General features: G+C 47.6%; 1 protein-coding gene across 1 annotated transcript; it reads left to right on the plus strand.

Annotated features, from left to right (window-relative positions):
• Nucleotides 1–2,787: 2,787 nt before the first annotated feature.
• Nucleotides 2,788–20,059, plus strand: CGRRF1 (cell growth regulator with ring finger domain 1). Its single transcript, XM_082219335.1, has 6 exons — nt 2,788–3,013; nt 4,989–5,128; nt 9,909–10,086; nt 14,855–15,002; nt 16,070–16,177; nt 18,650–20,059. The coding sequence occupies exons 1-6, from the start codon at nt 2,910–2,912 to the stop codon at nt 18,941–18,943; spliced, it is 972 nt and encodes a 323-aa protein (XP_082075461.1). The 5' UTR covers nt 2,788–2,909; the 3' UTR covers nt 18,944–20,059.
• The last annotated feature ends 154 nt before the right edge of the window (nt 20,060–20,213 follow it).

The following is a 20,213-nucleotide window of genomic DNA, read 5'->3' on the forward strand; positions in this document are numbered from 1 at the left end:
CTCTCGATAGCCCGGGGGCGGGCGGGGATTCTACTTCCTGCCCCCTCCCGCCTTGCCCGCCAGGAAGCGGCGTTGCCATGGCAACCAGGGGGGGCTGTGGGGGAGAGAGAGAGACGTTGATAAATTTAAAACGCGCAGGTGGCTGACAAATAATAAAAGGCATGAGAAACTGAAACGCGACAGCCGCGTGTTTATTGGCAGCAGGTTTGCTGCAATCGAACAAACAAATTTTATTTTATTTATACATATATACATGCTGTACATACATACCACCCATAAATCTCAGGGCAGTTTGCAGCATTAAAATGCAAGATGGAAACCTGAAACACATAATAAAAACAATAATAAAACAAACCTATAACGCACCTCCCCCAGGTGAAAGGTCAAAGAACCCCTGGAAGGTGAATTTCAGTCAAAGGAGACTACGGGCTGTGGCGCTCATCTCCCACAAGCACACATGTTAATTTTATGCATCACTTGGGAAGACAGGTACTGGAAGAAGACCAGTGTACTGGAAGAAGCAAAGCAACACAGTACATAACAATCATCCATGTCGAAGCTGTTAAGTTGTGGGTGAACATGTCAGACGACACAGCAATTCTTTAAACAGCTCTTCTTTATACAGAACTTAGGCTGAGGAGCTCAGTCAGCCTGCTTATATAGAGATCCAGAACAATGCAACTGTTGCCATTTTCTAAAACTATCCAATCACTGAACGACACTTTTTGATCCTTCATTTGCATACAAAACTATCCAATGACTGAACGTCACTTTTCGATCCTTCATTTGCATAACTATCTACAGTATCCCCCTGCTGGCCCAGGGTGAGAACTTCAGTACACAACAGAAGCAATGATTCTTCAACATCAACTTCGTTAGACTGGTCATGTTGTGCGGATACCTGATTATTGTCTTCCAAAGCAACTACTCTATTCCGAACTTAAAAATGGAAAGCGTAATGCTGGTGGTCGACAAAGAAGGTTTAAAGACTCTCTCAAGGCAAATCTTTAAAAAAATGTAGTATAAACACCGACAAATGGGAAACACTGGCCTGCAAGCGCTTCAGTTGGAGAACAGCCTTTGCCAAAGGTGTCATGGGCTCTGAAGACACTCGAACTCAGGATGCAAGGGAGAAATGGGCTAAGAGAAAGGCATGTTTGGCAAACCCTCACCATGATCAACTCCCACCCGGAAACCGATGTCCCCACTGTTTCAGTGTATCTGAAGAAGTGTGCATGCACACGAAAGCTCATACCAAGAACTAACTTAGTTGGTCTTTAAGGTGCTACTGGAAGGAATTTTTTATTTAAAACCGTGTTTATGGAAGACAATCTTACTCGGCTACAAGTGATCACCAAATAAGAAGAAACAGCTAATAACAATAATTACCATTATATTTACATCACTCCTCTTTCCCTGACACACACACATATGCATATAACACCCCCCCCAATAAAATATCAGTTGATAATACTGATTAGGTTAGAGGCTGGTGCTGGTAATGCCAAGGTTGCAGGTTCGATCCCCACACGGGACAGCTGCATATTCCTGCATGGCAGAGTGCAATAAAAAGTTTAATTGGTCTAATTCAGGGGTCTGCAACCCGCGGCTCCGGAGCCGCATGTGGCTCTTTTACATCTTTGCTGCGGCTCTGGGGCGGATACTAGCGAGGGGAGGAGGCGCATTGTGCGCCCCGACACTCCTCACTGTGGCGGGTGCTGTACTGGCTGTGACGTCGCATGGGGGCGGTGCGTGCATTAGTCACGCACCACCCCGACGTCACCTTCCCGCCCGCTGTCAGATCGTGGCTCCGGAGATATATTTGTTTTAAATGTCGCAATGGTTTTGCGGCTCCCAGTTGTTGTTTTTTCTTCGGAAACGGGTCCAAGTGGCTCTTTTTGTCTTAAAGGTTGCAGACCCCTGGTCTAATTGGATAGTGCTCAGGGTCCCTTCCAACTCTGCAATTCTATAATTCTATGCTTCTCTTTCTTTCTTTCTTTCTTTCTTTCTTTCTCTCTCTCTCTCTCTCTCTCTCATACACAGGACTCAGCTAGACTGCTAAAGAAAAAACAATTTACGTATATTCCTTGTATATACAATGGAATTTGCTGCCAAGGAGTGTGGTGGAGTCTCCTTCTTTGGAGGTCTTTAAGCAGAGGCTTGACAACCATATGTCAGGAGTGCTCTGATGGTGTTTCCTGCTTGGCAGGGGGTTGGACTCGATGGCCCTTGTGGTCTCTTCCAACTCTATGATTCTATATGCGATATAACATTGTGCCAACAACTACCAGACTTTTAGAAGACATCTGAAGGCAGCCCTGTTTAGGGAAGATTTTAATGTTTAATAGACTATTGTGTTTTAATATTCTGTTGAAAGTCGCCCAGAGTGGCTGGAGAAACCCAGCCAGATGGGCAGGCTATAAATTGTTATTATTATTATTATTATTATTATTATTATTATTATTATTATTAATTTTTATTTATTTATTTATTATTATTATTTATTATTATTATTATTATTATTATTGCCACCAGATGGCGACGTGGAGTCCCGGGTTTTTTCTCTACCTCTTTTCCCTGTTCAAATTTACAGCGCCTTAAAGTGAGATGCTTCTTCGATGTGTCCAGATCTGGCCACACACATTCCACCTGCGCTATATGATGCCCCGGCTCCCCCCGCGGAATTCTGGGAGCTGTAGTTCGTGAAGGGGTTGAGGCTCCGCCCCTCACGTACCGCGCAGCGTTTGACGGGGGAGCGGAGAACGAAGGGCAAAGAGGAAGGGAAGAAAGGGCATCTGCGGAGGCTTCGTTGGCCCCTGGCGGGCATGCGCGTGGTTCGTTCGCGCAGGCGCCGTGGACCGACAACAAAGGGGGACTGAGGCGGCGGCGGCGGCGCCTCTCACTCCCCGATGGCTGCCGCGTTTCTGGTGGCGCTGTACGAATACTCGCCCCTCTTCTACATCTCCGTCGTCTTCATCTGCTTCCTGGTCACCAGCGGCCTGGTCATGGGCTGGTCAGTGGGGAGGGGGGGTCAGAGGTCACGGGGGGAGGGGGAGGAAGGAGGGGGGGTCCAGGGAGGGGGGGGCTTGGCTGGGGGGGGGGAGATATTTATTCCAGTGAATGGAGGGGGGTAAGTGGGAGATGGGGAGCTGTGGAGGGAGGGAGGCATATTATTATTACGACAGTATTATTATTATTATTATTATTATTAGGGCGGCATATTATTATTACGACAGTATTATTATTTATTTATTTATTTATTTATTTATTTCTCTCCTCCCAGACAGAGACTCAAGGCGGCTTTCAAAAATTTAAAATAAACACAGATTAAAAGGGGGAAAGCCATAAAACGTATAGAAAAATAGTCGTTAGAGACGTAATAAAGCTCTAAGGGGGTGAGGGGGTGCTGCATCTGGGAAAGTGGGGGGGATGCTGCTATAATAATAATAATAATAATAATATAATATATTAATAATAAATTTATTTATTATATTTAGCCCGCCCTGGCTGGGTTTCCCTAGACTTCCCCAGACTGGGTGGCTTCCAACAAAAGATTAAAAATACATTAAACCATCAGTCATTAAAGGCTTCCCTAAACGGGGCTGCCTTCAGATCTCTTCTAAATGTCAGGTAGTTGTTTATCTCTTTGACATCTGGTGGGAGGGCATTCCACAGGGAGGTGCCACCACCAAGAAGGCCCTCTGCCTGGTTCCCTGTAGCTTTCCTTCTCGCAGTGAGGGAACCGCCAGAAGGCCCTCAGCGCTGGACCTCAGTGTCCGGGCTGAACGATGGGGGTGGAGATGCTCCTTCAGGTATATTATTATTATTATTATTGTTGTTATTATTACTTCTCTCCTCCCAGACAGAGACTCAAGGCTGCTTTCACAAATTGAAAACAAACACTGATAAAATGAGGAAAGCCATAAAACATGTAGAAAGATAGTCATTAGAAACGTAATAAAGCTCTAAGGGGATAAGGGGCTGCTACATCTGGGACAGTGGGAAAAGGAAGCTAGATTGTGGTAGCATAGATTGTGGTTGTTGTTATTTATTGTTCCGATACCTCCCTTTAGCTGAGGATCATGGGGTGGTTTACAATATAAAAACACAAAAATACATATTTATACCCTGACTTTCCCCATGACAGGCAGCTTAGAAGCAAAAGTAAGAACAACTGAAAACATGAGAGGGGAAACAATAATTTAAAAGCAATTTGAAAATGATGCAATATATCTACACACTGACACAAATATATATAAATCTATGAAATCCATACATTTAGTGCGGGCAGAGGGGCATACGGTAACATTTAACATGAACCCCACCTGAAGTGTCTAGGGACCTTGAGCCTAGCCCACAATATGCTATTCCAGTCAAACTTAACAACAGTCTTTTGAGTAGGATAATTTTGAGACCCACATAGCTGCAAAACATGGAGGTGCACAATTTTATTTTTCATTACGGGGGGTGAGTGGATTGCATTTTTAACATGAGGGAGCAAATAAGAGTGGTAGCCCAGCCCTGTGGTAAAATCCACATGCAGAGGGTCCGTTTCATCGAGGAGCAAATACAGTGGTGCCCCGCAAGACGAATGCCTCGCAAGACGGAGAACTCGCTAGACGAAAGAGTTTTCCGTTTCGGAGATGCTTCGCAAAACGAATTTCCGAAAATGTCTTGCGAGTTCCTGCTGGTTTCCCCCCCCCCTTTTTCTAAGCCGCTAAGCCACTTATCAGCTGATCCGATCAGCAGATAAGCCGCTAATAGTGCTAATCCGCTAATCCGTCAATGGGCTTGCTTGGCAAGACGAAAAAACCACTAGACGAAGAGAATCACAGAACGGATTCTTTTTGTCTTGCGAGGCACCACTGTACAACAGGGTTGAAGATTGAGTCATTTTGTTTTAAGACAGTTGTTGCTTTTTGGCTGTACCTTCACCAGATTTGACTGTTGTTAATATTAAGCGTTTCTGTTGATTTTGTGCTGCTTAGGTTTGGGTGGGACGTTCCCGTGATTCTGAGGAATTCAGATGAAGCTGAATCGACTGTGAAAGTGTCCCAGAAACAGATGCGGCAAGTGAAAAACCCATTCAGCTTGGAAATAAAAAACCTGGAAACGGCTTCAGTTGCAAGTCAGTAGATTGTGTGTTTCGGTTGCTGTTCAAATTTTCTCCCCCCTCCCCCTTCCCTGCTCTGCCAAGCGCTGGCTATCGATTTACCCGTAGCAACTATCCCTGTTAGACCCTTTTAACAGAAATGAGTTGACCCAGTTTAAGCTGGCCCCTGCAAAGAGATTATTGCTTCCTTGATCTGCTTGACGATATTTATTTCTTCTAGCATATGGTCATGCAGAGGAGATACACCATGTACTGTGAACTGGCATTCTTGCTAATGTAGGTTTTACACTGTCAATATGAACGTGGCGGCATGAAAACGCCACTAATCTCATGGATACCTGTGCTCTGTGCCAGAGGGATGACAGGATGCAAACACATTAACAGGGATCAGAGCAAAGGCCCATTTATTCCAGCATCCTGTTCTCAGGGTCTGAGTGTCACAGCTGTGCAGAAGAGCTCCCCTAGTGAATTGTTAGATAGCTGCCACCAAGTGACAATAGCAACACATTTTGGGCTTGATCGTTCTTCTCCAGGAGACAATAATAATAATAATAATAATAATAATAATTATTATTATTATTATTATTATTATTATTATTATTATTTATTTATACCCCACCCATCTGGCTGGGCCTCCCCAGCCACACTGGGCGGCTTCCATAAAAACCAAAAATACAATAAAATATCACACGTTAAAAACTTCCCTGAACAGGGCTGCCTTAAGATGTCTTCAGAATGTCAGGTAGTTGTTTATCGCTTTGACATCTGCTGAAAGGGCGTTCCACAGGGTGGGTGCCACTACCAAGAAGGCCCTCTGCCTGGTTCCCTGTAGCTTTGCTTCTCGCAATGAGGGAACCGCCAGAAGGCCCTTAGTGCTGGACCTCAGTGTCCGGGCAGAATGATGGGGGTGGAGACGCTCCTTCAGATATACCGTATTTTTCTCTCCATAGGACGCACTTTTTCCCTCCTAAAAAGTAAGGGGGAAAGTCTGTGCGTCTTATGGAGCGAATGTGTGTTCCCTGGAGCCAAATCGCTGTTGTCTTGTGCCCCTGGGCTGCTCTTTGGGGGTGGGGGGAGGAGCCACGGTGCTCTGTCGGCAACCTCCGCTTTCCCCTGAAGCCCCGGCAATGTTTACAAGCAGCGGGAAGGCTGTGCGCTCCCGGGCTGCTCTTTGGGGGTGGGGGGAGGAGCCACGCGGCTCTGCCGGCCGCCTCTGCTTTCCCCTGAAGCCCGGACAAGGTTTGCAAGGTTTGCAAGCAGAGGGAAGATTGTGTGCTGCTGGGGTGATTTTTGGGGGTGGGGGGTGGGGAGCTACACTGCTCTGCCTGCAGACGTTGCTTTCCCCTGAAGTCCCGACAAGGTTTGCAAGGTTTGCAAGCAGAGGGAAGATTGTGTGCTGCTGGGGTGATTTTGGGGGTGGGGGGAGGAGCTACACTGCTCTGCCTGCAGACGTTGCTTTCCCCTGAAGTCCCGACAAGGTTTGCAAGCAGAGGGAAGATTGTGTGCTGCTGGGGTGATTTTGGGGGTGGGGGGAGGAGCTACACTGCTCTGCCTGCAGACGTTGCTTTCCCCTGAAGTCCCGACAAGGTTTGCAAGGTTTGCAAGCAGAGGGAAGATTGTGTGCTGCTGGGGTGATTTTGGGGGGCGGGGGGAGGAGCTACACTGCTCTGCCTGCAGACGTTGCTTTCCCCTGAAGTCCCGACAAGGTTTGCAAGCAGAGGGAAGATTGTGTGCTGCTGGGGTGATTTTGGGGGGCGGGGGGAGCTACACTGCTTTGCCTGCAGACTTTGCTTTCCCCTGAAGTCCCGACAAGGTTTGCAAGGTTTGCAAGCAGAGGGAAGATTGTGTGCTGCTGGGGTGATTTTGGGGGGCGGGGGGAGGAGCTACACTGCTCTGCCTGCAGACGTTGCTTTCCCCTGAAGTCCCGACAAGGTTTGCAAGCAGAGGGAAGATTGTGTGCTGCTGGGGTGATTTTGGGGGGCGGGGGGAGGAGCTACACTGCTCTGCCTGCAGACGTTGCTTTCCCCTGAAGTCCCGACAAGGTTTGCAAGCAGAGGGAAGATTGTGTGCTGCTGGGGTGATTTTGGGGGGCGGGGGGAGCTACACTGCTTTGCCTGCAGACTTTGCTTTCCCCTGAAGTCCCGACAAGGTTTGCAAGGTTTGCAAGCAGAGGGAAGATTGTGTGCTGCTGGGGTGATTTTGGGGGGCGGGGGGAGGAGCTACACTGCTCTGCCTGCAGACGTTGCTTTCCCCTGAAGTCCCGACAAGGTTTGCAAGCAGAGGGAAGATTGTGTGCTGCTGGGGTGATTTTGGGGGGCGGGGGGAGCTACACTGCTTTGCCTGCAGACTTTGCTTTCCCCTGAAGTCCCGACAAGGTTTGCAAGCAGAGGGAAGGCTGTGTGTTCCTGGGCTGCTCTTTGGGGGTGGGGAGCAGCAAATTGCTGTCTCTCAGTGCCTCCTAATTCAACTGCAAAGGATTGCCTAACTGGATTCTGAGCTCCATTTGAACTTTAAAAATAGTAAGTTTGGGGATTTCTTCAAGTAGCAGTTTTGCGGAAATAGTCATAAATACATGCAAAGCATCTCCACAAGCCAGCAATAGTAATTTCAGCTAAAACTGAGCAGGTATCTGGCTCAGGAACAGTTTAAACTGCACAGCTATAACCAGACATCCTGTGTGTGTGTGGACCATGTTCCTAGTAGCTAATCTTTACTGCTGAAAAGAGGCTCTGATATTCCACTCCAACTCTATAATTCATTATACAAATTCTTACAAGTACAGTCCACCTATACTAAACCAAAAACATTGTGTTCTCTTGGTATTGAATGGAAGCTATTTATTTGCCCTCTTTTCCTCCTCTGTTCTTTGCTCAGTCACTCCATTTTGAATCTTCCTTTCAAAACAACCATGCCTGTTTTGAGAAAACTTCAGAGATTTAGGAACTGGAGCACAATCATTTGATCTTTTTGCTGTTCCTCCATACTCCAAGCACTTCTCATTTGCACAGCCCTGGTTTCTCTCCCTGACTATTAATATTCTTGATTAATAACAGTAAAATGCTCAAATTTTAGTTTTTGTGACTGCTGCCAATACTGACTTCCAAGTGATAATGAAAACAGCTACATTATAATGGAATGTGTCCTTTTTCCATTCTCATCATTATATACCGTGGCTCGCTTTAAAGCAGCAAAGTGGACAGGAGCCACACACACTTAGCTGTTTTAAATAGTTTAGTACAACATTTGAGTCAGATTTTTTTTCTTGTTTTCCTGCTCTAAAAACTTGGTGCGTCTTTTGGTCAGGAGCGTCCTATGGAGCGAAAAATACGGTACTGGACAACTACCTGGGCTGAGGCCGTTTAGGGCTTTAAAGGTCAGCACCAACACTTTGAATTGTGCTCGGAAACGTACTGGGAGCCAATGTAGGTCTTTCAAGACCGGTGTTATATGGTCTCGGCGGCCACCCCCAGTCACCAGTCTAGCTGCCACATTCTGGATTAGTTGTAGTTTCCGCGTCACCTTCAAAGATAGCCCCACGTAGAGTGCATTGCAGTAGTCCAAGCGGGAGATAACCAGAGCATGCACCACTCTGGCGAGACAGTCCGCAGGCAGATAGGGTCTCAGCCTACGTACCAGATGGAGCTGGTAAACAGCTGCCCTGGACACACATTTGACCTGTGCCTCCATGGACAGCTGTGAGTCCAAAATGACTCCCAGGCTGCGCACCTGGTCCTTCAGGGGCACAGTTACCCCATTCAGGACCAGGGAATCCTCCACACCTGCCCGCCTCCTGTCCCCCAAAAACAGTACTTCTGTCTTGTCAGGATTCAACCTCAATCTGTTAGCCGCCATCCAACCTCCAACCGCCTCCAGACACTCACACATTACCTTCACCGCCTTCACTGGTTCTGATTTAAAAGAGGTAGAGATTGAGACAAACAATCTAAATGTGCTTCAAACTTAGTCTCACTCAGAGAAGTTGCATGTGTTATGACGTTAAAAAGGTAAAGGTACCTCTGACCGTTAGGTCCAGTCGCGAACGAATCTGGGGTTACGCGCTCATCTCGCTCTATAGGCCGAGGGAGCCGGCGTTTGTCCGCAGACAGCTTTCCGAGTCATGTGGCCAGCATAACTAAGCTTCTTCTGGCGAACCAGAGCAGCGCGCGGAAACGCCGTTTACCTTCCCGCTGGAGCGGTACCTATTTATCTACTTGCACTTTTGGGCGTGCTTTCAAACTGCTAGGTTGTCAGGAGCTGGGACAGAGCAATGGGAGCTCACCCTATCACAGGGATTCAAACCACCGACCTTCTGATCGGCAAGCCCTAGGCTCTGTGGTTTAGATCACAGCGCCACCCGCGTCCCCCTTTATGAAGTTAGTTTCTATGAAATAAGGTTTTGGGTGCTCCTCACACATGCAAGTTTTCTGTGGTGGTCTCACCAAGTCGCTGGCATCCAAATGGCAGACTGTTTATTTCCCCCATCTAATCTGGATTTACTGTTTACAGGGGAAATCCAGTAAAAAAAATAAAATAAAAAATAATCTATTGGCATTTCAAAAACCTGGTGGCAAATTCATCCGTTGTCTGGAAAAGCCCTTTCATCGCCTGAAGAATTGCTGTCAAGCATGAAAGATTTAGGGACTTGGTGATTTTCATCAAAAACGATGCTTTTCCTGCTACATAGTTATTTGGAATTGACGTAATGGGTTTCCCCCCCCCCCAACCTTTGGACCTTTCAGTTTTCAAAACTCCTGTTTGTGACTCCATGTTCTTTTCTTTCCCCTCTCATCATAAGATGGCATAACGCTGGTGCCTGATTGCCTGGAAGACTGCCTCCTTACGTGCTACTGGGGCTGCAGCGTGCAGAAGATCCACGAAGCTCTGCAGAAACATGCTTACTGCTTTCGAATAAAAACGCCACAGGCCTTTGAGGATGCAGTGTATGACGAGTACCTCTACCGCCAGCAGTATTGGTATCCTTTGATCAGAGTCGCGTATCTTTGGCTTTGTAGAGTTGCAGAATCTTGGAACAGCTCTGCTTATAAGCAAATCATCTAAAGCAGGTTTCTAGCCCCAATGGATCTAGCAAAAAGTTGAGAAAGCCAGGAGAGGAGATTCCAGAGAATGGGTGTCTAGTGCCCTTACTGCCCATCAGTCTTCCTTGTACTTAGTCTATTTAAAATCAACAGCCTCATTATTTAGAATATAAACCTCATTCTTGAAAGGTTTTGAGGTTCATTTCCCCTTTCACAGGACAAGAGTGGGCTGCAGTTTGGAAGTCTTCCTTTTCGCTGCACATAGAAATGAATGTGTAAATTGGAGAATTAACTTGAATGCAGAATACCTTTTGGCTCTAGGTACTTAATTCTTTGGAAGCTGTCTGCCGTAGCTCTCTTTCCTCTTAGCATGCTGCTTGGCTTCCACTAAACAGCTGATCAGCAGAACGTAAAGCAGCCCCTTTGGCCATATACCCTGCTACTACATGCACTCCTTCACTATCATGGAAAGCCAATGGACATGTTTAACTATTCTCTTAGTCTGCTTTGGGGGAGATAACATAGCTCAGTGGTAGAGGGTCTGCTTTGCATGCAAAAAGTCTCACGTTCAATCCATGGCGCATCCAGCTACCAATCATTGTCAAAAGTACAGGACTAGATGGACCAATGGTTTGGTTTGATGCAAGACAGTTTCCTTTGTAGCAGTTGCACAATCAAAGGAGCAGGAAATCGATAACTCCTCAGTCTTTTGTCAGCCCTTGGGTGCTGATGGTTGTCTGCCATAACAAATGTGGTCTAAATAATAATAATAATAATAAATTTTATTTATATCCCGCCCTCCCCAGCCGAAGCCGGGCTCAGGGCGGCTAACAACAATAAAACAGTACAAAGGTACAACATAAACAACATTCTAAAATCATTCATTATAAAAATTAATTAATTCAAGCCACTAGCAACCATTGGGCCAGAGCTCTGCGAAGATTGCCGAGGGAGGGAGTCAGGCTGTGCCCTGGCCAAAGGCCTGGTGGAACAGCTCTGTCTTGCAGGCCCTGCGGAAGGATGTCAAGTCCCGCAGGGCCCTGGTCTCTTGTGACAGAGTGTTCCACCAGATCGGAGCCACAGCCGAAAAAGCCCTGGCTCTAGTTGAGGCCAGCCTAACTTCTCTGTGGCCTGGGACCTTCAAGATGTTTTTATTTGAAGACCGTAGGTTTCTCTGTGGGGCATACCAGGAGAGGCGGTCCCGTAGGTACGAGGGTCCTAGGCCATATAGGGCTTTAAAGGTTAAAACCAGCACCTTAAACCTGATCCTGTACTCCACCGGGAGCCAGTGCAGCTGGTATAGCACCGGGTGAATGTGATCTCGCAGCGAAGACCTCGTAAGGAGTCTCGCTGCAGCATTCTGCACCCGCTGGAGTTTCTGGGTCAGTCTCAAGGGCAGCCCCACGTAGAGCGAGTTACAATAATCCAGTCTGGAGGTGACCGTCGCGTGGATCACAGTGGCTAGGTCAGGGCGAGAGAGGTAAGGAGCCAACTGCTTAGCTTGGCGGAGATGGAAAAATGCCGCCTTTGTTATAGCTGCAATCTGCGCCTCCATGGAAAGGGAGGTGTCGAAGATTACACCCAAACTCTTAACGGACGGTGCTGGCACTAATTGCGCCCCCGCAAGAGATGGGAGTTGCCCCCCCAATCCCATATCGCCCCGTCCCAGCCAGAGGACCTCTGTCTTCGAAGGATTTAGCTTCAACCGGCTCCCACGTAACCATCCAGCCACAGCTTCCAAACATCTGGTCAGTGTGTCTGGGGCCGAGTCAGGATGGCCATCCATCAACAGATAGAGTTGGGTGTCATCAGCATACTGATGGCAACCCAGCCCAAAACTCCGGACAAGCTGGGCGAGGGGGCGCATAAAGATGTTAAAAAGCATCGGGGAGAGAATTGCACCCTGAGGCACTCCACACATCAAGGAGTGGCGCGATGACAGTCCCCCCCCCCAAGCGCCACCCTCTGTCCCCGACCAGAGAGAAACGAGCGCAGCCATTGAAGGACTGTGCCCTGGATCCCCACGTCGGTAAGGCGGTGGTCCAAAAGTTCGTGATCGACCATGTCGAAAGCTGCTGATAGATCTAGAAGAATCAGCAGCCCTGACCCGCCTCGATCCAGCTGTCTACGAAGGTCATCTGTTAGGGCGACCAGAGCCGTCTCGGTCCCATGACCAGCGCGGAAGCCAGACTGGAATGGATCCAGAGCCAATGTTTCATTCAGAAACCCACCAAGCTGTTCAGCAACCGCTCTCTCAATCACCTTACCCAGGAATGGAAGATTCGAAACTGGGCGGTAATTGGATAGATCTAAAGGATCTAATGATATTTTCTTTAAGAGCGGGCGCACCACTGCCTCCTTCAGTTCCCCTGGGAATGTCCCCGTGCCAAGGGACAAATTGATGATATCCCCCAGGGGGGCCCGCACCTCGTCTGGACACGCTCTAATCAGCCAAGACGGGCACGGGTCGAGAGGACAAGTGGTGGGCTTTCCAGCTCGGAGGAGTCTGTCCACATCGGCTGGGGATATCCGGTCAAAGTGGTCCAGTACTGGACCCGAGGACAGTCGAGGGGCCTCCAGTTCCTTTATTGTATCCAAATTGGCAGGGAGGTCATGGTGGAGCGACAGGACCTTCTCCGCAAAAAAGCTCGCAAATGCCTCACAGCTGTGTGTCGAATTGTTATTTAAATTTGGCTGTCCCTCAAGGGACGTTAAAGACCTAATAATACTAAATAATTGCGCTGGGCGAGAGCTAGCGGATGCAATGGAGGCCGAGAAGTATGACTTCTTAGCAGCCTTCACCGCCATCTCGTAGGTTTTCATAAAAGCCCTATAAGATGTTCTTGAGGCTCCGTCACGGGCACCCCGCCATACTCGCTCTAGCCGTCTGAGGTCCCGCTTCATTTTCCGAAGCTCCTCGGTAAACCAGGGAGCCCGGTTTCTGCGGGGTCGCAGAGGGCGCTTAGGTGCGATCTCATCGATGGCTGCCAGGAGCTGGGCATTCCAGCCCTCAACAAGCTCAGTCAATGAGTCGCCAGGGGGAGCAAGGTCCCGCAAGGCTTGGCGGAATCTCTCGGGGTCCATCAGCCTCTGCGGGCGAGCCCAAATTGGCTCGCCACCTAAGCAGGGTGGGGGTGGAAAGTCAATCCTGGCTTTCAGAGCGTAGTGATCAGACCATGGCACCTTCGTCGGAGGAGACATGATCACATCTATACCGACGCCAAAGATCAAATCCAGCGTGTGGCCTGCTTGATGTGTGGGGCCCGAAACAAACTGGGAGAGCCCTAGTGTCGCCATGGAAGACACCAGGTCCAGAGCCTGTGAGGAGGGAGTGGCATCGGCATGGATGTTGAAGTCCCCCAATACCAATAGGTTAGGGAACTCCAAGGCCCAGCCGGCCACCGCCTCCAGCAGGCCTGACAGGGTGGCTGCTGGTGCGCTAGGTGGCCGGTACACCAGCCAGACAGCCAAGCTCTCCTCGGAGCCCCACACTAGGCCAACACATTCGATGCCGGGGATCGATGGCGATGGTAGAGCCCTGAAAGGACAATCTTCCCGGATTAATAATGCCACCCCTCCCCCCCGGCCCACAGTTCGCGACTGGTGGAGGACAGAGAAACCCGGGGGCGCCATCTCTCGTAAGGTAACTGTTGCCCCTTCGCGCACCCAGGTCTCCGTCACACAAGCCAGGTCGACCCCCTGCAAGAGAAAGAAATCTCGCAGGGTGGCGGTTTTATTGCCTATAGACCTGGCATTGCACAGCACCAGTGACGGAGGTGAGTAATCCTTGCTCAATCAATGAGCCTCTTGGGTTTGCCGATCAGAAGGTTGGCGGTTCGAATCCCTGCGACAGAGTGAGCTCCCATTGCTCTATCCCAGCTCCTGCCAACCTAGCAGTTTGAAAGCATGCCAGTACAAGTAGATAAATAGGTACCGCTGCAGCGGGAAGGTAAACGGCGTTCTGTGCGCTCTGGCACTTGTCACAGTGTTCCATTGCGCCAGAAGCAGTTTAGTCCTGCTGGCCACATGACCCGGAAAGCTAGCTGTGGACAAACGCCGGCTCCCTCGGCCTGAAAACGAGATGAGCGCCGCAACTCCATAGTCGCCTTTGACTGGACTTAACAGTCCCGGGGCTCTTTACCTTTACCTTTGCCATAACAAATATAAATTCTAGTCCATAGTAACTTAGATCTTGCACTAAGAAAAGGCAAATTGTGATTGGGCCCAATTTTGTAAATAAAGCAGATTTGCCTGCATTTGCTAATCTTCCATAATTCATTCTTGGTTTTTGCATAATTTATTCTTTCCACGTTAACCACAGGGAGTGGCAGTCATGCAGAGCACAGAGGCCACCTCCCTGTGGCTACTGGAAATCTTAAAAAGAGTGGCGGGGGGACCCAAACCCTTGAGATTAATCAGGTATAATCTGATCCCTACTCTCCATGCAGCAAGTTTCTCTGACGTCAGTGAGACTTTGAAATACACATGTGTAGGATTGCCCTGACAGAGGCCGAACTTTGTAACAAATGCTAAATTCCGTGCTTGTAACAGATGGAACGCAACACAGTTTGTCTGTTGCCGGGTAAAGCCAAGTTTGATGCTAGATACATGAGTGCATCTTGAACCTCAGCCTGTCCAAGAACATCTGTGGCACAAACATTGCATTTGTCTTTATTTGCGGTTCTGTTCCTTGACACAAACAAAGCATCAAGACATCTGACAAAGCGGGAAAGCACTGCCAGGTACCCGAAGAGACACAAATCATTGACTTTGGCCCCGTGCCTAGGTCTCGGTACCCGCTAGTTGCACTGCTGACGCTGGAGGATGAAGGCAACAGAGAAATATATGACATTGTAGGTAACCTCTTTCTTGAGAAAAGGAACTGGGACAGGAGTTTGCTTTGAACTGTCTGTGAAAAATTGCCGGCGAACAGAGTTGGCAGGGGACTTGCTGTTGCTTTTTGTCATAGCTGTTGGTGTGTGCTAACATTCCTTCTTTAAAATGACATCTCCTCCTGGATCCTTGGATTAGAAAAGGGGAAAAATTGGTTATTAGAGAGCTTGCCACATCCCACAGATTGAGAAGCTAGGTCTGTTTTAGTCTGCTGGAAATCGTCACAAAGTTCATTACCCATCACTTCACATGCATAAGTTTTACCTGGGTGGACCTGAAATTTGGGTAGGCGATTAATGAAACTGAACTGGTTTACTTAATTTGCCTTCATATGAGGCAGAATTACTACCATCGGGGATTTCACTAGACTCAGAGTAGGAAACCTGATGACTGCAATGATTTCTATATGAAGAAATAAAATGAAGGTTGTATAGTTCACTCTGAGGTGCTTTAAAAACAAAACAAACCTTTAGATACAGTTGTATTCTATTTGGAACATTTTTATAATTGTAATGATTTTATTCGTTTCTGTAACTATTGTATATCATTGTAACCATTTCTGGCACTTCATGTTAAAATCTTTCTAGTGGTTAATAAATCTTTTGAGATTTATCACTAGCCCGTAAAAACAGGCAACCTAAACAAAGACGTGTAGCAGCAAATAAAATCAATAGTTAAGGCAAGCCATTAAAATTGAGGAAGGAATTTTGCCCCTCCACTTAAAATGATGTAATATGAAAGACCGCGTATAAATTTCAATGCTCTCGGGGTGGGTATGTATGCGCTGTGTAATATATTAGTAAAAATCGATGGCTGTGTGGCAGGATGAATATTGGAATGTGAACCCAAAGTGATCAAGGCAATTCTAAACAAGATATGGGTATTAGCTCCTTGGAAATGACGATTAAGGACTGTTTGATTATTTCATCGTCTACAATGCCTTGTTTTTAAGTTCTTCACAGTCGGGTGGGATGTTGTTTGAACAATAAGCAGCATAGAATTCAAATGTTTTCTTTTCTTTTCATAGATTTCTATGGTATCTATAATTCACGTTACTGATGACAGTTACAGGCTTTCCTGTCGAATCCTGTATCAGTATCTCCTCATGGCCCAGGGTCAATTTCATGATCTGAAGGTAAGCTTTGGGATTTGTGGTGTGTTTTACATCTCAAAAGGGGCTGGAAATAACTGCCTCGGTTTGTATCAGGCCAGTTGCCCATCCTGTCCAATATTAGCACTGTTGAGTATGATAGCCATGTTCAAATATATAAAAGGATGTCACATAGAGGAGGGAGAAAGGTTGTTTTCTGCTGCTCCAGAGAAGCGGACACGGAGCAATGGATCCAAACTACAAGAAAGAAGATTCCACCTAAACATTAGGAAGAACTTCCTGACAGTAAGAGCTGTTTGACAGTGGAATTTGCTGCCAAGGAGTGTGGTGGAGTCTCCTCCTTTGGAGGTCTTTAAGCAGAGGCTTGACAACCATATGTCAGGAGTGCTCTGATGGTGTTTCCTGCTTGGCAGGGGGTTGGACTTGATGGCCCTTGTGGTCTCTTCCAACTCTATGATTCTATGATTCTATGAGTAGCAGCAACTCTCCAGAGACTTAGGCAGATCATTTCCTAGGACTGCTAACGCCGTTCTTTTAACCTGGAGGTGCTTGGGCTTGGGTGTAGAGAAGGGTGCCCCTGGGCCACCGATCTGTGCATTTTCCACTAGTTCTGCAACCCAGAAATGCCAATTCCACAACTGTAGAGTGATCAAAACGCATTTTTGCAAATGCAGTTGGTTGCAACCCAGGTATGCAGCAGAACGAGATGAGATAATGGACTGTAGGTGACTCGTCACATTTTTGAATTCTCCCCCTTTGTAAAACACTACCTGCAAGTAAAAAATATAGAATATTCATAATAATTTTATTATTTATACCCCGCCCATCTAGCTGGGTTTCCTCAGCCACTCTGGGAGGCTTCCAGTAAAATAGAAAACCACAATAAAACGTCAAACGTTAAAAACTCCCCAATACAGGACTGCCTTCAGTTGTCTTCTGAAAGTTGTGTAGTTCTCTGTCTCCTTGACATCTGATGGGAGGCTGTTTTATTATTAATAAAATAAAATTATAATCTCCTTAGGAAGATTTTAGCCTTGGTCTCCCTTGCTTCCTGTTTGTAGCTTTCCTCTTGCACGATCCTTTCCGCATAGGGGAACACTTAAAAAATAGCATTGCCTACATGCAATCTGAAGTGGTGCAGGCTGTTTCTATTACCTAATCCTACAGTGCATGGAGGCCAAGTTACATTTCTCTTGCTAGAAACCCGGGAAAAATTGGGAAATGTTATATACATGCATGATGCAGTTTTTTAAAACACAATTTTGTAAGCAGTGTGAACTAAATCCTCTTCTGGGACCTCTCTAGGTAATGAAGCTTAAGTTTCATTAGTTCCAAAGCAGAGTCTCCCCATGGCATATTTTGAAAATATGTAACTTCACAGATAAGAATTAACGAGCAGTTGATAGATCTATAGTCCTTTTATTACAGCGTCATGCTGCAAGCACAAGCACACAGCTCTCCGCAAGGAGGGCAGTTGGCTAGTCTAATCCGACTTCCGCAGCATTTTAGGCACCAACGGGAAGTTCCTTCCTCCCTCTGACTCCTTTGCTCTCTGATACGTTCAGACCTCCAAGTCCATGGCGGGGGGTCCCCCACACTCAAGGGACGTCTCAACTAGCTGCCCCCTCCCTTCCGGTTCTGTTGTCATTATCTCATAACTGGGTAACTCCTCCCTAAGCCGTTCAGCTTCTGTCTCTCTGCTTCTGATCACGCTGTGGACCGGGGGGGGGGGGGGCGGCGACTATTCCCCTTCCAGCTCTCCATCAGAGAGAAGTGGTCTGCCATAGAATACATTCCCCAGTCCTTGTCTTCAGACCACTCCCTGACACCTGGGCACTGAAACACACTCTGTGTGTGTGTGTGTGTGTGTGTGTGTGCGTGCTTTCAATATTCTTAACATATTGTGCCATGGGTAGCCAAACTAAGGCCCAGGGGCCGGATCCGGCCCAATTGCCTTCTCAATCCGGCCCCCGGACGGTCCGGGGATCAGCGTGTTTTTACCTGAGTAGAATGTGTCCTTTTATTTAAAATGCACCTCTGGGTTATTTGTGGGGCCTGCCTGGTGTTTTTACATGAGTAGAACGTGTGCTTTTATTTATAATGCATCTCTGGGTTATTTGTGGGGCATAGGAATTCATTCATCCCCCCCAAAAAAAATTGTCTGGTCTCCCACAAGGTCTGAGGGACTGTGGACCGGCCCCCTGCTGAAAAAGTTTGCTGACCCCTGTACAGTGGTACCTTGGGTGAAGAACTTAATTCGTTCTGGAGGTCTGTTCTTAACCTGAAACTGTTCTTAACCTGAGGTACCACTTTAGCTAATGGGGCCTCCCGCTGCCGCCCCGTGATTTCTGTTCTCATCCTGAAGCAAAGTTCTTAAGCTGAGGTACTGTGTTAGTGGAGTCTGTAACCTGAAGCGTCTGTAACCCAAGGTACCACTGTATTGTGCCTAAACATTTGTCTCTTTTCTCCCTGCCTCTTCCCGTTCTCAACCCCTAGCAACTGTTCATGTCTGCCAACAGCAACGCCTCATCTCTAAGCAGCCCTCCCTCGGGTGACAGGACAGAGGACCGTGTCCTCCTTGAGAAAGCTGGGCTGGCTGAGGACGAGGCGGACCTGCCAGATGAAAACAGCAAGGACTGCATCGTCTGCCAGAACAGGGCTGTCAACTGGGTGCTCCTCCCTTGCCGGCACACCTGCCTGTGCGACGAATGCGTGAAATATTTCAAGCAGTGCCCAATGTGCCGGCAGTTTGTTGGGGAGTCCTTTCCCCTGTGCGGCCGAGACGAGTAAAGAACTCTGGGGGCGGAAGGACAGAGCGGTGTGTACTTTTATCCAGGCAGAGAGAGAGAGGAGAAATTCATGTAAAGAGTTGACAAGATGAGTTTGGACCTTCTGGAATAGCACCGAAGACCTTCCCTTCCACTTGAACTTTGGTGGCTGGTTGTCTGGCCAGCTCTAAAGCAAGGTTGGCACTGTCGGCATTGCCCTTGAGCCAGTGCCACCAACTGGACTCACACACTTCAGCCCCGACTGGGCTAGGCGAGCTGGGTAGCACTTCCAGAGACCACCTTCTGCACAGGAACTGGTCAAAGTGCTGTGGACTCACAGCTTTGAGTTGTGAGCACCGGATTCACTCCAACAAGAAGACAGTTGTCGCACAGCAGAGTATAGCAGAGCATGAACGACTCGGAGAGCAGCTCTGTAGAATATCTTCTTTATTCTGTCTACAACTATAATACACAACTATGTACAGAGCTAAATGAGGTCTAAACGAAAATGCTGAACTGCACTGAGTGTCTGCAGCTGCTCTTAGCAGCAACCTTATCTATACACACAATCTCTCTCTCTAACACTCAGTCTCTCTCTCTCTCTCTCTGATGTAAGGCTGGAGCGGAATAAGTAGAGAGCAGAAACTGCCCCCTCCTCTCTGGAGAATCAGCAGAGAACATCAGCAGATTCTTGGATATGGGAGGGGTGAAATCTCCTCAGGCACCTTCCCTTAGCAGTGGATTTGATTTGGAAGCAACGGCGATGCTAAGGCTTGGGTTGCGCTGCTGCCTCTGCCTCCGGCAACAGTGCAAACAGTGTAATGCCTGTGCTGTGCGCATTACAGGCAGAAACAGTGCTTTGAACTCTGTAGAAAGGATATCTCTTTGTATGTGCACATAAATTCATTGGGTATTTTCACGACACTTTTCACCGAGAAGTTTCTCTCGACAGACTGATTTGGAGAAAGAGGAAATATCCCCTGAGAACACTTAATTTGTATTTATGTTCTTGTGTGTGTGTTTTAAATTGCTGTCAGCCTGGTTTTCTACTTGATAGTAATGCTGCTCTTTTCAGTTGCAGGAAGTGGGGAGGGGACAGAAGCAAAGAAATAAAATATAGAAAGAGTTTTTCTTGCAACTCTTCAGTAGGTCCACATATATTTTGTGTACCGTATCTCCTTGCGTCTGGTGTAAGCTGGGCAGTCAAGACTTGGGAGTCACTGGCAGGAATTGCAAAATGCTTGGGAGCATGCAAGAGATTTGCTAATGCATGCGTAGTGCCAAACGTGAGT

The sequence above is a fragment of the Podarcis vaucheri genome, assembly GCF_965113315.1.
Source record: "Podarcis vaucheri genome assembly, chromosome: 1".
In the NCBI taxonomy this organism is placed as follows: Eukaryota; Metazoa; Chordata; class Lepidosauria; order Squamata; family Lacertidae; genus Podarcis; species Podarcis vaucheri.

Bases quoted from the DNA above. Each gene is read 5' to 3' on its own strand.
- CGRRF1 (XM_082219335.1), top strand. From the start codon at position 2,910: ATGGCTGCCGCGTTTCTGGTGGCGCTGTACGAATACTCGCCCCTCTTC. The intron at 5,129-9,908 runs GTCAGTAGATTG...TCTCATCATAAG, and splicing joins GGAAACGGCTTCAGTTGCAA to ATGGCATAACGCTGGTGCCT. The intron at 15,003-16,069 runs GTAGGTAACCTC...TTCTTTTCATAG, and splicing joins ACAGAGAAATATATGACATT to ATTTCTATGGTATCTATAAT.